The sequence below is a fragment of the Gopherus flavomarginatus genome, chromosome 2 (assembly GCF_025201925.1).
Source record: "Gopherus flavomarginatus isolate rGopFla2 chromosome 2, rGopFla2.mat.asm, whole genome shotgun sequence".
Taxonomy (NCBI): Eukaryota; Metazoa; Chordata; order Testudines; family Testudinidae; genus Gopherus; species Gopherus flavomarginatus.
The window spans coordinates 122,797,350-122,814,590 of NC_066618.1; the positions used below are offsets into that span (position 1 = coordinate 122,797,350).

The 17,241-nt window shown below is 48.5% G+C and overlaps 1 protein-coding gene across 1 annotated transcript in view; it reads right to left on the reverse strand.

Moving 5' to 3' along the window:
* Window positions 1-16,940, reverse strand: part of GALNT12 (polypeptide N-acetylgalactosaminyltransferase 12) — a 101,378-nt gene extending 84,438 nt beyond the window's left edge. Inside the window, exon 1 of the mRNA XM_050938217.1 lies at window positions 16,144-16,940. Coding sequence (XP_050794174.1) covers window positions 16,144-16,532 — 389 coding nt within the window. The 5' untranslated portion in view covers window positions 16,533-16,940. The remainder of the gene's footprint in view (window positions 1-16,143) is intronic.
* Between the last annotated feature and the right edge of the window lie 301 nt (window positions 16,941-17,241).

Sequence of the window (17,241 nt, forward strand, 5' to 3'; positions counted from 1 at the left end):
AGAAGACTTTCCATCTTATCCTATGACAGCTTACTTTGCTTAAGAGCCTTTGATGAGGGACCTTGTCAAAGGTTTTCTGAAAGTCCAGTTATATTATATATCCATTGGATCACCCTTGTCCATGTTTGTTGACTCCCTCAAAGAATTCTAATAAATTGGTGAAGCAGGATTTCTCTTTACAAAAGCCATGTTGACTCTTCCCCAACGTTTTGTTAATTTATGTGTATGATAATTCTGTTCTTTACTATAGTTTCAATCAATTTGTCTGGTACTGAAGTTAGGCTCACTGGCCTGTAATTGCCAGGATCACTATGGAGACATTAAAAATAAATTAGTGTTACATTAGCTATCCTCCAGTCATCTGGTTCAGAGACTGATTTAAGAGATAGGTTACACACCACAGTTAGTAGTTCTGCAATTTCATATTTGAGTTCCTTCCGAACTTTTGGGTGAATACCAGCTGAGCCTGGTGACTTATTACTGTTTAATTTATCAATTTGTTCCAAAATCACCTCTACTGACACCTCAATCTGGGATAGCTCCTCAGATTTGTCATCGAAAAAGAATGACTCAAATGTTAGAATGTTCCTCACATCCTCTGCAGTGAAGACCAATTCAAACAATTTATACTGCTTCTCTGCAACAGCATTGTCTTCCTTGAGTGCTCCTTTAGCACCTCGATCATCCAGTGGCCCCACTGATTGTCTGGCAGGCTTCCAGTTTCTGATGTACTTTACAAAGTTTTAGCTGTTAGTTTTTGTGTCTTTTGTTATTTGCTCTTCAAATTCTTTTTTGGCCTGCCTAATTGTCCTATCACACTTGACATGAGATCTAGTTGTGGCAGCTGCACAGCTGAGACATCATGGGATTCATCTACCTTCTCCTACCTGGACCACCAGCTCATATGAGGAAGATCCAGCCAGACACTAACAGAAAGACATGGACATGGATTTTCAGACTCTGGTCTGCAAATAAACTGGGGAAAATCCATCCTTGTTCCCTGTCAAACGATATGTTGCATAGGCATAGTTCTGGATTCAGTGTTAAGAAGAATCTTTCCGCCAGGTGACATATCTGAACATACTACAAGCCCTGTCTACCTTAAAGACTAAACCACATCAGACAACATTTTTCTCACACTGATGGAACTTCATTCACATACATAAACATCATACTTGATTACACATGAGGTCTGTATAACACTGAACATCCCAAAACTACACAGTCCTATATGGACATTTTGGACTTTCTTCTCTTCAGTCCAACAAAGACTCTAACACAGCTCAGTTGGTGGGAATAAAGGGACTGTTTGGTCCTCTACCCCAATCCAGAGTCTCTGCATCTGGAAAGCACAGATTCTAGGCATTTGGCTTTCAGAGACCTCAACCGTTTCTCTCAAGTTCAAGCAATTCTACTACCAACTTGGGAACCTTCAACTCTGAAATTCTACATCCAAAAGTGGAAGAGATTTGCAACATGGACCAGGAAGAAAGGCTATCAAGTGATTAGTCTCCTCCATCTTAGACTGTTATATCTGAAGAAACTAGGACTGTCTCTACTATCTATCCAGGTAATTTCATTGCCATATCACAAGCTAATACAGAGAGCTAGTGTATACCCCTACTGAATAGTCTCAAAATTCCTGAAGGACCTCACTAATACCCTTCCTTCTCTGAAAGAACTGCCCCTTTTTAATTTGGTGCTAAGAAAGTTAACAGGAGCACCACTCAATTCCCCTAGGAGACTGCTGTTTCACACCTCTCATTTGAAACACCATCTTAACAGCCATCACTTCAGCCAGAAACTACAAGCCCTGATGGCTGACATACCTTTCACTAATATTCATAAGGACAAAGTGATTCTTAGACCTCACTTAAACCTTATTCCTAAGTAGTTACAGATTTCCACATGCATCGATCACACTTTGCTCCTGACGTACCACCCCAAGATCCTTCTTTGGGAGACCCACCTATACGCTCTAGAGGTGAACAGGGCTCTCTACAAACAGCTTTATTCTCTCCAAAAAAAAAGTAAACTCCACTAGACCAGAGGTCTCAAACTCAATTTACCTTAGGGCCAGTGTCAGTCCTCAAATCCTCCCAGCAGGCCAATAATGTCACTGAAGATGGTGTTCAGAAAAGAAAACATTTATATTGTATTTTTTATTTCAAATTTCTTAGAAATAATAAAACTGGCATACAACTTTATACAACTCTTCGCCTGCCAGAGAGTTTTTAGTGTTTGCCAGACACCTGGCAACACTTCAGTTCTGTCAGTTTGTTGATGTTTGTCCTCAGTGACTGAGCAGTTGAAACCTTCAGGATTGCAGCAAGGTGTGCATCAGATAGTTGTGTTCGGTATTTTGACTTGTTTATATTCATTGTGGAAAAAAATGACACTGCCTTCATGGCTGACTCTGCCTGGCAACTAATGATGCTGCCTCCATGGCTGACTCTGCCCAACAACTAGTGATGGTATCTCTGTCCCTCTCCCCCAGCCAATAGGAGCTGCAGCAGACAGCTGGCCGTGTGGCTGCATGCGTCTCTCTTCCGCGGGCCACAGTGAGGAAGTTCTAGGGCTGCAGATGGCCCGCAGGCCAGGACTTTGAGACCCCTAAACTAGAGTTTGTAGTTTATGGAGAAAACAGCAAAGGAGATGCAATATCTACTCAGAATAGTCAGACAATGGAAAAGATCATGTATGGAAACTTATTACAACATAGTTTAAATGCCCATACCTGCAAGGATTAGTGCTCACTCCAGTAGGACTACAGCTCTTTCCATAGTCTGAGGCTCTGTCAACTTCAGAGCAACTTGTACAGGTCTAATTACATTGATTGTAATTACACTGATATAAACGCCTAATGTAGATACATTGCATAGATGTAAAATGAGGCTTACAGTAGTGCAGTTTACTTCAGTGTGTTACTATATAAAGCAATCCATGCAGGGGTAACTACATGAATGAAATAGGTATTCTATTCTATATGGATTCTTATACCATATTAATCACTGTGGTATCTGATTGCCTTCCAGTAGTGCATTAAACAACATGACTACACCATCTGTCATGTGGCATTTGTTCTCTCATCTGCTCCCTGGGAGAGAGGTGTGTGCAATGGTATCTTATTTGGTAAGTTGTGGGTTTGACTGGTTTTTGTAACAGTACATGTTGCTTTGTTTTTATGTTAGCGAAGGCAAAAATCAAAGCAACGTGCCTCACACTTGGAAGAGGTGGTGGTGAAGTTTGTGGTGGTACTTAGTTCCTTGGAAAGTTCAGTCCACAACCATGAACCCCAAGGAAGGTCTGTCCCCTACACAAAACACTGCAGAGTTAACTTATTTTCATTTATTTATTTTATTGCAGAATTCCACTGTGACAAAGCAGAGTAGTTGTCAACCATGGTCTGCATCCCAGAGCTTCAGACAGTCTTTTACATATCCAGGGCCCAGGCCATGGACTGAGACCTTAAACTTGACTCAATATTCTATGGGAGGGCTAAGGGCAGGTTCGATGTACTCGTGGTAGCCTGTATAGCTGAGGAGATGCACTTCAGAATTCTGTACCAGCTGTAATTTTGTAAGTGCCAAAGACTTCCTGCCTACGTATAATGCATTGCTGTAGTCCATTTGAGAACTGAAGGTGCAAATAACTGATGTCAGGTCCTCATCTGCCAGGATGGGATGGAGTCTCCTAACAACCAGAGATGACAAATGCATTACTCACAGATGCTCCTGTGAGAACTCAGCATCAACAAAGAATCAGCTCAATGTGTTGCTGCAGTTATCTAAGAGGACACAATATATTAGGATGGATACGGAATGAGACAGCAAGTAATACCAAATAATAATAATAATAATGCCACTATATAAATCAGTGGGCAGTACTTTTCACCCCATCTCAAAAAGAGCATTTCAGAACTACTGGTGATTCAGAGAAGGACAAAGAAAATAATTAGGGGTGTGGAAAAAGGCTTATATGAAAAGTCTGAACAGTTAGATTATTTATCTTAGAAAGGAGACAACTAGCAGAGATAAGAGTATATGGTACAGAGAAGGAGCATCTGTTTACCTTGATTTATAATACAAGAACAAGTGGACATTTGATGCAGTTAAAAAGTGGAAAATTCAAAACGGATAAAAGGAAATACTTTTTTTTTTTAATACAACATGTAATTACACTGTGGAACTCATTGCTACAAGATGCAAATGAGGACAAAAACACAGTGATATTCAATATGGGACTGAATATTTAAGAACAAGATAAGTTAAAGAACAGGATAACAAGAATATCCACAGTTATAACAGTTAATGCTAACAAATTTTGGAAGAAGTATTAAACTTCACATTTCAGGGCTGAAATCAGTTCCTAACTACTAGAGAGCGAGAGCTTTCTTGCATATTCCTCAGAAGCATATAGTGCCTGCTCCTGTTAGAGACAGGATATTGAATTGAATAGAGCATGGGTGTGATCCACTACGTAAATTCATATGCAAATACCAACAGTGCAGTCCTTTAATACAAGCAATGATATTTTTCTTCAAGATGAATAATAGTCTCTTTTCATCCCACGAGTACATTAAGAAAAAGTATTGCTACTTAATGGTGATGCAGGACTTTGTGGATATTGTGGGAGGTTCATGTCATCCTAATCCATTTTGTATAATGTTTGTGAAAAGCAAGGTGAAGTTTTCAATGAATACTGCTGAAGCTACTTAACTGGCCTCAGCTTACGCACTATTGGTCAGACAAGCAGTTTCAGCTCGGGCTGCATGAACTGCCTGGTAAGTGTGTGGCACAGATTAGAAGTATTCTGTACACACACTTCCAAAACTGGGAATTGAAAATAGTATACAAAGCGGATCTTCTCTTGTCCTTCCATTGCAGTCATAGGTTTTTCCAGTGTTAGGCACATGATAGTGCCCAGTCTGTGGCCTTGGTGTATCTTTCATGGTGTATCATCTGTCTGGGTCACTGGAATAGCCCCACTTCCGCATATGGACCTTTGACCTCCCAACTCTTGTCAGAGGCAATTTAAGCATCTCCAGTTGGATCAATCCTCTTCTGTGCCTGCAGAAAGGAATCTGAGAATGCCAATGTGAATTTTGACATCTGCGTTGAATAATTCTAGCTGTTCACATCACATTACCAGCTGGGTGGCATCAGTGTTTTGTTTTTTGTATTTTTTTAAGTGGTTCCATTGCAGCTAGGAACCTTTTCCAAGATTTCAGGCATCTCACTGCCAGCATGCAGCCATTCAACAGATGTCTGGTATCTTTGGCTTGTCATAATCGTTCCATTTTGCTTTTGACCAATCTCCTGATATCTGGTGGATCAATTCCAGCAAGCACATAAAAGTTGTTCACATTTGATGGTTTTAGACACTCTGCGATATAGCAGCAGCCATCATTCAGAACATGATCCAGCTTTTTTGAATAAGATGATCTTTCCCACACTAGACTTGCATATTTGGACATTGAACAGCAAAGTGCAAGAGCAGTGGCTCTTAGTGTTGCTGGGTTGACTCCCCATTTTGAATTTGCAAGCTTTTTGAGAATGCTATTCTGCGTGCTAACTTTGCCTTTTATCTTCTCCATGTGTGCCTTGAAGAAGAGAACATGGTCTAGTGTCACTCTAAGGTAGACAGGATTCCAGCAGTGGAGAAGTGATACTCCATTCCAGATGATGTTGAGTTGTCTATTGGCCTCACAGCTACGAAGACAGAAGAGACTCACTTATATTTTGTCTGGACTGGCACGCAATTGTTTCTTGATGTAATAAGAACATAAGAACGGCCATGCTGGGTCAAACCAAAGGTCCATCAAGCCCAGTATCCTGTCCTCTGACAGTGACCAATGGCAGGTACCCCAAAGGGAATGAACAGACAGGTAACCATCAAGTGATCCATGCCCTGTCACCCAATCCCAGCTTCTGGCAAACAGAGGCTAGGGAGACCATTCCTGCTCTTCCTGGCTAATAGCCACTGATGGACCTATCTCCCATGAATCTATCTGGCTCCCTTTTGAACCCTGTTATAGTATTGGCCTTCACACAGAAATATGTGGATCATTTGCTTTAAAAACATAAACTTCAATACATATAATCAAGCTTACATGCCTCTCTAAGTATAGAAGCAGTGGAAATATTAATATTCACATACCAAGGCAACTTTTTAAGGTAAGCTATTTCTTTTTCATCATCTTGCTACGGACGTGTCATAAACAGATACTAGGAGTTAATAGAACAGAAGTACTTTATATCTCTTTTGCCTGTAAAGGGTTAACAAGATCAGTGAGCCTTGCTGTCACCTGACAAGAGGGCCAATCAGGGGACAGGATACTTTCAAATCTTGAGGGAGGGAAGGCTTTGTGTGTGCTGTTAGTGTTTGGTTGTTGTTCTCTCTGGGTTCTGAGAGTGACCAGACGTGCAACCAGGTTTCTCTCCAATCTCTCTGATACAGTCTCTTATATGTCCAGAATAGTAAGTACTAGGCAGATAAGGCGAGTTAGGCTTATGTTTGTTTTCTAAATTTGCAAATGTGTATTTGGCTGGAAGGAGTTCAAATTTGTATTTTGCTGAAAGGATTTTAATTTGTACTTGTATACTTAGGCTGGGAGGGTATTCCCAGTGTCTACAGCTGAAAGACCCTGTAACATATTCCATCTTAAATTTACAAAGATAATTTTTACTGTTTTTCTTTCTTTAATTAAAAGCTTTTCTTGTTTAAGAACCTGATTGTTTTTTATTCTGGTGAGACCCCAGGGGACTGGTCTGGATCCACCAGGGAATTGGTGGGGAGAAAGGAGGGAAGGGGGAGAGAAAGGTTAATTTCTCTCTGTGTTAGGATTACTTTCTCTCTCAGGGAGAGTCTGGGAGGGGGAGAGAGGAGGGGGGAAGGTGAATTTTCCTCTCTGTTTTAAGATTCAAGGAGTTTGAATCACAGTGATCTTCCAGGGTAACCCAGGGAGGGGAAGTCTGGGAGAGGCAACGGTGAGGGAAAGGGTTTACTTTCCTTGTGTTAAGATCCAGAGGCACTGGGTCTTGGGGGTCCCAAGGCAAGGTTTTTGGGGGAGGGACCAGAGTGTACCAGGCACTGGAATTCCTGGTTGGTGGCAGCGCTACAAGTACTAAGCTGGTAATTAAGCTTAGAGGAATTCATGCTGGTATCCCATCTTTTGGACGTTAAGGTTCAGAGTGGGGGTTTATACCATGACAATGTATCTATGTGTGTGTATGTATAGATGTATATTTTATTGTTGATAGCTGCCTTCACTTCCCTTCTAAACCAGGTCAGTTTAGTCTGGATTGTGGCTTTGAGGACGTCTAGTAAAGTGTTATTAAACAAATCCTTATTATCAATCACATTTTTCCAATTAAATTCTTCCTCTCAGCTGATTTGGCTCATAATTATTTTCAACTTTGTGAAACTGGCCCTTTTAAAGCACCAAGTGTATACATTAGTGGTCTAGACGTTATTCTGTTGGTGCACTATAAATGTGATCAAGCCATGTTCACTTGTACTTAAGGTTAAATTAATTTTTTGTTCTGTGATCGGTTCCTTTTTATCTCTCAACTCAGGTCTCCTATAGAATTCCCCTATGCTGGATGCAACTCTTTTGAGTTAGTGAATTGTAATATTTAGAAATTCCAAGGATGTTTTAGTACCGGCAGCAGGAGACGTCCAGCGTATATCACTCCAATTAAAGTCACTCACGATCATGCAGCTTTTTTCCTACAGATGACAAATAGATGCATAAAGAGGGGGCCATTTTGTTCCTTAGTGTGATTTGGTGGTCTGTAGCAAACACCAGCTAAACACTTGTGCTTTAGGTGGCTATGCCCTGCTTTGTCATCTGATTATGGGGTATAACATAATACAGTTGAACTGATCCTGAACCTTCTTTGCTTCCCAGAAAGTTATCAGAACCTGAACAGCGGCCTCGGACCAGTCTGAGTTATTCGTATGATAGCCAACATTAAGGCGTGGCACTACAGTAAGAAAAACTTCACATAAGTGTTTAAAGATACGGTGGAAACAGCACACAAGTGAACTTCAAGGCCTGTGTAGCACTATTTGTAAAGTTAGAGGTGGTTTTAGAAAGCAGAGTACTAGTCCATCATAACAGATTCTTGTGCACTGTGGGGCAGCAGTAAAAAAAATTGTGTGTTGTGAAGATTACTACATCAGCAGTCTCCACCCCCACTAGCACTGCACCAGTGGAGACTCTCAGTGTTAGACCACATAGCTGTTAGCCTTGTTTTGTGTAAGGCAAACCCGAAAGAGTGGTTGCAAGGTGGGCACAACTAGGAGCATTTCTGTGTGTGGATACACAAGATGGCCATATCTTATGGTCAGGATAGACGCTAATGGTAAGCGGCACTGGTTTGAACTTGAGAATATTTGTTCTTCGGCATAATTGCTCATATCTGCTCCACTAAACAATATTTGTTTAAGGAAGATATTACATTGCTATTGCAATTCAAGGAAACTGACCCTCGCTCACCTCCATATGCACACTGCCAATATACTATTTCCATGTCTTTTAAACAAGCATACAAAATACAATAAGATGTCCAACAGTTTTAGAGTCATTCATTTTTAAACACTTTGAAAAATCATATGCAAAGTTACTACAGGGCAGGAAGTCTATATATTAGTAAGGAATTGGCAATTAAACTCAACAGCTAACTTTGCTCAGAAAGCAGACTGCTGTCATCTAGTACCATTATATCTGGTACACAGACTGTTTCTAGTCTACCTTTCTAAATTAAGATTTAAAGGCCAGTACCATGTACTGCATCAAGGAGTAAAAACAATGGTCTGAAGAAAGAGAACCCAGGGAACTACAGACCAGTCAGCCTCACCTCAGTCCCTGGAAAAATCATAGAGCAAGTCCTCAAGGAAACCATTTTAAAGCACTTGGAGAAGAAGGTGATCAGGAACAGTCAACAAGGATTCACCAATGGCAAGTAATGCCTGACCAATCTGATTGCCTTCTATGATGAGAGAACTGGCTTTGTGGGTATGGGGAAAGTGGTAGACATGATATATCCTGACTTTAGCAAAGCTTTTGATATGGTCTCCCTGTCACGGAGTCACCGGGCGATGCTCTGCAACTGCTCCCCACCAAGCCAGGCAGGACTTTGGGGAGCCTCCTCTCCCGAGGAGGAGCAGACTTGTTCAGGGCAAGAAGCTCACACGGCTTCACCTCCTGGGTCTCTCCTTGGAGCATTCAGCATCCTCTGCCCCTCCGTGCGCTTCCCACAGCGAGTCCACCCCAGCGGGGTCCTGGGGAAGCTACCGGGTCCTGCACCCCCACTTTGCAGTCAGACGTGACTCTCAGCCAGCCAGTAAAACAGAGGTTTATTCGATGACAGGAACAGGGTCTAAAACAGAGCTTGTAGATACAGCGAACTGGACCCCTCGGCTGGGTCCATTCTGGGGGGCAGTGAGCCAGACCCCCAGGTCTGCCCTCCACCCTTGACCCCAGCCAGCTCCAGACTAACAACCCCTCCCAGCCCCTCCTCTCTCCTCAGCCCCTTTCCCAGGCCAGGACGTCACCTGATCCCTTTGTCTCCAACACCTTCAGCTGGCACCCTTGCAGAGGAGGGGCCCAGGCCATCAGTTGCTAGGAGACAGAGTGCCAGGCATTTAGGTGCACTGGCCCTTGCTCTGCCAGATACTTAAGAACTGCCATGGGGACACTGAGGCACCAACACAGTACTCAGAGAAAACATTAAGAACTTTCCCAGTTCGTCACATCTCTCCCCCCTTTGAGACCGAACTGAGCGAGGTCACTCCAGCCAGTGACCTGGGGAAGTTCGAACCCACCAACTTTCCCATGGATGCCCCAGCATCCCTCCCATTCTTTGGTCTGAGTTACACCAGGACAGTCTAGTCTCACGCCCTCCCTTAGGTCGGGTGTGCTTCATGGCACTTGCAGGCCGCATGTGGGAAGGTTTATGCAGCCCACACCCTTTGCCACCCCAATACCCCTGGGGTTCAAGCTGGGATTGGGTCTTTTCCCAGCTCTCTGGTCTGTGATTCGGGCTCTCTTGGTTAAGAGCCCCCATCTTGGCCTTTGCCAGCTCTGGGCTTGGGCAGCCACTTCCCACTTTGTGGCCCAGACACAACACCTCTGCCGTCCCCACCTTACACTTTCCAGCTTTTACCGTCAGTCCCACCTCCTTGAGGCAGCCCAGCCCCCTCTTCACCTGGGACACCTGTTCCTCCCAGGTCTGGCTAAAGATGCACATGTTATCAGTGTCTGCCAGGACCAAGTTCTCCATTGTCCTTTGCTTGTCTAGAATCTCCCCAGGCCTAGGCATGGGGTGGGCATCAGAAACTGTGATGGCTTTAAGCTTCTGATAGCCCCCAAAAAACCAGATCTTCCTGTCTCCCTTGGGGATCAGCCCCATGGGTGAGGCCCATGGGCTGTAAAACAGCTGGATCCCATCTAAAGCCAGGATGTTCCTGACCTCTCTCTCCAGGATCTGGGTTGCTTTCCCAATGACTCTGAATGGGGAACACCTGATGGGGAGATTGGCTCCCACCTCAGGGAAGAGATCTCCCAGGGGGTCTTCCCCCTTCTCCATCCAATCCTCCCCCTTCAGGTCCAGGGGTCCCCTCACTCTCCTCCCATCCAGCAGCTCAAATGGGAAGAGCCCTGTGGATTCCTGGAGCACCACCAGCTGCCTCCTGATTCCCCCCAGTTCTACTTCCCCTTGGGGAGCCCATTCCCAGTACAGGAATCCCTTCTCCTGCAGGACTCTGTCCCTGCAGCCTTCCCCAAGGGGGTTTGCAGCGCTGTGGCCAGCAAGTTCCCTCAGCTTCTCCAAGGAGGGATCCCTCTGCAGCTCGGTCTGGGATTCAGCGGCTGGGGCAGGGAGTGGGACCTGCTCCCTTTCGCTGGCTGGGCCAGGGGTCACAGCCCCCCTGAGCCCTCGCCCTGGTAGCTCCCTCCCTGCTGTGCAATCACTTTCCAGCAGCAGGTCTGGACCAGGCAAACCTGTTTGGCAGCTGACCTGCCCTGCCTGGGTGTCCCCCCACTCAGCTGGGGTCTCAGCTCCCCCCGTGCTCAGCGCTGCCCTTGCTGTCCCAGTGGGGCCAGGCAGTGAGCTCTTTGCTCTGGTCCCAGCATCAGAGCCAGCGTGAGCCCCCTCTCCGGTGTGCAGGGGGGCGGGGAGCATCTCTCCCTCCCACTCAGCCCCAGGGGGCTGGTTATAGGTAGGCAGGTATCCTGAGCCCAGCAGCCCCTCCCCCCTGCCAGCCAGGTCATTTGCATTTTCACTGACCATTTCCATCCCAGCCAATTGGTTCTCTGGATTTGAATTCAAACCCTCGGCCGTTACAGGAGCAGGGCCTGGATCCTGTCCCATGGGGAGACAGTCACCCCCCAACAGGGCCTCCCAGCCGATATCCTGGAGAACCCCAACCACCAGCCAGCCCGACCCCTACTGGGTCTGCACAGGGATCTGGGCCATAGGCAGAGTGAGGGGCTTCACCCCAGGGAACTTCACCCAGGTCCCACAGTCCCTCAGCATCTGGGGCTGCACCACCACAGTTCTCTCTGTCCCAGGGTCTTGCCCCCGCAGGTGTGTTTCCCCACTGACCCCTGGGCAGCCCCCTATGTCTCTCTGCTCCACCATCACCAGTCCACGCTGCTGCTGCTTCTCCTGCAGCTTTTCCTCAGGCTCTTGCTCTCTCTCACGGTCCTCTCGCTCTCTCGGACTCTGCTCCAATCCCATCTGTCTCCGATCCCCTGATGGGGAACCCAATCGTGAAGACCCTCGTCTGATTGGGGCCCAGACTCCTGGGGATGCCTGGCTGATGCTCCAGCTGCTCTCAGATCCTCTTGTAGCCCCATCTGGACCAGGAATCTGCTCCTCAGAGCGGTGCTTTTCCTCCAACTGCACGATTAACTGTGCCTTGGTGAATTTCCCCATGCGTAACCCTCTCTTTGTGCACAGGATTACAATGTCCTTCTCAAGGAGATGGTGATAGGCCATCACTTCACCGTTCCCAAGTGGCTCTGGACTCACAGGCCTGTGTGCTCTTGGCTCCCCCATGGTTTCCAGGAAGAACCCCTGGTGTGCCAGCCCTTCTTGTGATCACCACCTCTTTGCCAGGGTCGAGCTGCAGACTCCTCCGCCCCAGGGACTGCTCCTGCAATCCCCCGGGGAACCCTGCTACTGCAAAAATCCTTCTCTCTCCCAGGGTCGAGCGGCAAGCTCCTCCGCCCCTGAGACTGCTCGCTGCAGTCCTCAGGGGGACCCCGTTACTCCAACAGTCCTTCTCGCTGGTCACACACTCCCAGAGGTTAACTGCCCCCTGAAACCGTCCCTCTCTGAGCCTTCAGCATGCCTGGTCCTTATTATCCCTCCTCTGTTTTACTCCTCCCCAGTCACTTACTGCAAGCAGCGCCATGCCATTCACGGGGTGCAGTACATCCCGCCGCTGCCACCAGTTGTCACGGAGTCACCGGGCGATGCTCTGGAACTGCTCCCCACCAAGCCAGGCAGGACTTTGGGGAGCCTCCTCTCCCGAGGAGGAGCAGACTTGTTCAGGGCAAGAAGCTCACACGGCTTCACCTCCTGGGTCTCTCCTTGGAGCATTCAGCATCCTCTGCCCCTCCGTGCGCTTCCCACAGCGAGTCCACCCCAGCGGGGTCCTGGGGAAGCCACCAGATCCTGCACCCCCACTTTGCAGTCAGACGTGACTCTCAGCCAGCCAGTAAAACAGAGGTTTATTCGATGACAGGAACAGGGTCTAAAACAGAGCTTGTAGATACAGCGAACTGGACCCCTCGGCTGGGTCCATTCTGGGGGGCAGTAAGCCAGACCTTCAGGTCTGCCCTCCACCCTTGACCCCAGCCAGCTCCAGACTAACAACCCCTCCCAGCCCCTCCTCTCTCCTCAGCCCCTTTCCCGGGCCAGGACATCACCTGATCCCTTTGTCTCCAACACCTTCAGCTGGCACCTTTGCAGAGGAGGGGCCCAGGCCATCAGTTGCTAGGAGACAGAGTGCCAGGCATTTAGGTGCACTGGCCCTTGCTCTGCCAGATACTTAAGAACTGCCATGGGGACACTGAGGCACCAACACAGTACTCAGAGAAAACATTAAGAACTTTCCCAGTTCGTCACACTCCCACAGTATTCTTGCCAGCAAGTTAAAAAAGTATGGGCTGGATGAATGGACTATAAAATGGATAGAAATCTAGCTAGATTATCGGGCTCAACGGGTAGTGATCAACGGCTCGATGTCTAGTTTGCAGCTGGAGTGACCAGATGAGAGATGTGAAATACCAGGATGTGGAGGGGCGGGGTGCAGCAGGGGGGTTGCCGGCAGAGCAACAACAAAAATCCAAGAGCTGGCAGCAGAGTAAAACACAAAAACAAAAGAAAAAACAACAACCAAAAAAACCCAAGAACCACTGGAGCATATGAAAAATTGGTGGGGGCTGAGCACCCACCGGCAGCTCCCACGCCCTGCACTAGCTCACCTTCGCTCTGCCTCCACCTCCCCTGAGCTGGCTGCCGCATTCTGCTTCTTCCCCCTCCCTCCAGCACTTGCGCCGCCATACAGCTGATTAGCCCAAGCCTGAGAGGGAGGGGTGAGGAGGAGGAATGTGGCGTGCTTGGGGAAGAGGTGAGGCCAGGGTAGGGATTTGAGGGGGAATCCAATGGAGGAGAGAGGGGTGGAGGGGAACGAACCCCCTCCGTCTGTGTGCCAGAGGGCAAAATATCAGAACTATTCGCGTCCCAACTGAACATCGGTCGGGACGCAGGACGAACAAGTAAATAGGACAGTCCTGATAAAATTGGGATGTCTGGTCATTCTATTTGCAGCCAGTGTCAAGTGGAGTGCCCCAGGGGTTGGTCCTGGGGCCGGTTTTGTTCAACATCTTTACTACTGATCTGGACGATGGGATAGATTGTACCCTTAGCAAGTTCACAGATGATGCCAAGCTGGGGGGAGAGGTAGATACCTTGGAGAGTAGGGATAGGGTCCAGAGCAGGGGTTCCTAAACTTGGTTTGTGGCTTATTCAGGGTAAGCCCCGGTGGGCCGCAAGATGCTTTGTTTATTTGAGTGTCTGCAGGTACAGCTGCTCACAGCTCCCAGTGGCCACGGCTTGTGGTTCCAGGCCAATGGGAGCTGCGGGAAGCAGTGGCCCAGCCTGTGCCCCTTCCTGCAGCTCCCATTGGCCAGGAACGGCGAACCGCGGCCACTGGGAGCTGTGAGGGGCCGTATCTGCAGACGCTCAGGTAAACAAAGCATCTCGTGGCCCGCCTGGGGCTTACCCTGAACAAGCCACAAACCAAGTTTGGGAACCCCTGGTCCAGGGTGACCTAGACAAATTGGAGGACTGGGCCAAAAGAAATCTGATGAAGTTCAACAAGGAGAACCTCAGAGTCCTGCACTTAGGGCAGAAGAATCCCATGCATTGCTATTGCCTGGGGACCGACTAGTTAAGCAGCAGGTTTGCAGAAAAGGACCTGGGGATTACAGTGGATGAGAAGCTGCATATGAGTCAGCAGTGTGCCCTTGTTGCCAAGAAGGTTAATGGCATATTGGGCTGTATTAGTAGAAGCACTGCCAGTAGATCGAGGGAAGTGATTATTCCACTCTATTAGGCACCGGTGAGGCCACATCTGGAGTATCACATCCAGTTGTGGTCCCTGCCACTACAGAAAGGATGTGGACAAATTGGAGAGAGTCCAGCAGAGGGTAACAAAAGTAATCAGGGGGCTGGGACACATGACTTATGAGGAGAGGCTGAGGGAACTGGGCTTGTTTAGTCTGCAGAAGAGAAGAGGGAGGAGGGATTTGATAGCAGCCTTCAACTACCTGAAGGCAGGTTCCAAAGAAGATGGAGCTAGGCCAGGGGCAGGCAACCTATGAAACGTGTGCCGAAGGCGGCATTCGAGCTGATTTTCAGTGGCACTCACACAGCCCGGGTTCTGGCCACCAGCCCAAGGGGCTCTGCATTTTAATTTAATTTTAAATGAAGTTTCTGAAACATTTTAAAAACCTTATTTACATACAACAATAGTTTAGCTATATATTATAGATTTATAGAACGAGACCTTCTAAAAATGTTAAAATATATTACTGGTACGCAAAACCTTAAATTGGAGCGAATAAATGAAGATTCGTCACACCACTTCTGAAAGGTTGCCGACCTCGGAGCTAGGTTATTCTGAGTGGTGGCAGATGACAGAACAAGGAGCAATGGTCTCCAGTTGCTGTGAGGGAGGTCTAGGTTGGATATTAGAAAACACTATTTCACTAGGAGTGTGGTGAAGCACTGGAATGTGTTACCTAGGGAGATGGTGGAATCTCCATCCTTAGAGGTTTTTAAGACCCGGCTTGACAAAGCCCTGGCTGGGATGATTTAGTTGGGGATGGTCCTGCTTTGAGCAGCGGATTGGACTAGATGACCAGGGCTGGATCCAGGCACCAGCATTCCAAGCACGTACTTGGGGCAGCAATCAGCAAGGGGCGGCAGTCCATGTGTTTTTGCCTCGAAGCAGCATGCCAAATTGCTGCCCTGGACGGCGGGGGCAGTCTGTGTGCCGTTAGGGCAGCATGTGTGTTTCCGTGGCAGCGGCAATTTGGCGGCAGCTTCTATCTGCAGCTGTCCGAGGTGGCGCAGCTTCTGTCTTCCGGCACATGCACGTGCTGCCCTAATGGCACAAGAACTGCCCCCGCTGTCCAGGGCAGCAATTCGGCACGCTGCTTGGGGCAGCAAAAACAGTAGAGCTGTAGATGACTTCCTGAGATCTCTTCCAACCCTAACCTTCTGATTCTATAAGTCTTAATTCCTGCTTTGTTGGCTGTACATCTTTTAAACCACAAAATGGCCCTTAATGCTCAGTTCAGTCGGTCACCCAGGGCGAATGAGGCGACTAAACAGTCTGCAGGGCCAAGATCCTTGGCAGGCCCAGGAGGGCTCCCGGAGCTCAGCGGCACTTCTGGGGGATCTGGGGCCGCGTTTCTGCGGGGCGCGGAGCAGGACAGGCTGGCTGCCGCGAGTGGGCGCAGGACGGCCGCGCCCAGGAAAAGGGAACCCGCCCCACGAGGGCGGCGGGCGGCACCTGAGCGCACAGAGCGAGTGCCGGGCAGGGGCGCCGGGTACTCACAGCGGGTTCCAGCGCTCGGGCAGGCGGCGGTGCAGGGAGATGCGGTCGCTCAGGTAGATGTTGATCTGGTGATGCCGGATACTCTCCTCCTGGCGGTTCTTCTCGGCCGGGCTCAGCTCCAGCCGCACAGCCTGGCCCAGCTCGCCCAGCGCCCCAGGCTCCAGGGGCGGCTTCTCGTACACGGGTCTCCGCAGGCGCTCGGGGTCCTCGGGCAGTGGCGGCTGGGGGGCCCCGCGGGCAGGACGCGCAGCATCGATCTCCGGGGGGACGCGCCGCCACACCAGGAAACCCAGTGCCGCCAGCAGCCCCAGGGCCAGCAACGCCCCTGCTCCCCGGGGGGCCCGGCCCCGCCTGCCCCACCACTTGCCGCGGCCGGCCAGCCCCACCATGCCGCGCTGGGGGCGCTCCTGGCCGCGGGCGGCCTGGAAACTTTGCAAAGTTTCACAAACCTGGGAGCAGCACAACTACCCGAGAACGGGCGCTAAAGCTCCCCCTCCAGGAAACTCGGCCGGATCCTCCGCCAGCGGCTCCTCCCTTCTCCCCGCCCCACTGCCAACAAGACCTGGAGGGCAGAGCCGGACGGAGCTGCCTGGGAAGCGTCAGCCCAGCAAGAAAAATCCAGTCTCCGCTGTCTACATTTAATAGGCTCCAAGTTCGTCCTGAACTCTTTCAAATGGGAGCTGAGTGTTGCTGCCCTGCTCAGCTTGTACCAACTGCTCCAGAGGTCTGACTCCTAGCTATGCTCCCACGGCTGTAGAATCTTCCCCTCCCCAAATACAAACAAATCACTGCTCATGGACAGGAAAGCGTCCTCAGAGTGTAAATGCCAGGCAGGAAGGAGCTCAACACCTGAAGCATTTGATCTGCCCTTGATGGAGCTTCACGGTAACAGGAAGAGCTCCTAACAATGCTAATCATCAAAACCCCATTGCACTTGGTGATGCACAGTTTTATTGCAAGCTTCATGGTATTGAGTGTTTTTCTTAAAAGACCTAGAACCCCTCTTTATTTCCAACACTTCTTATTGCAGAGAAAACCTGGAAAATGTGACCCAAGTGGACCCTAAATGTAAGGGGACTGATGGACCCTTGCTAAAAT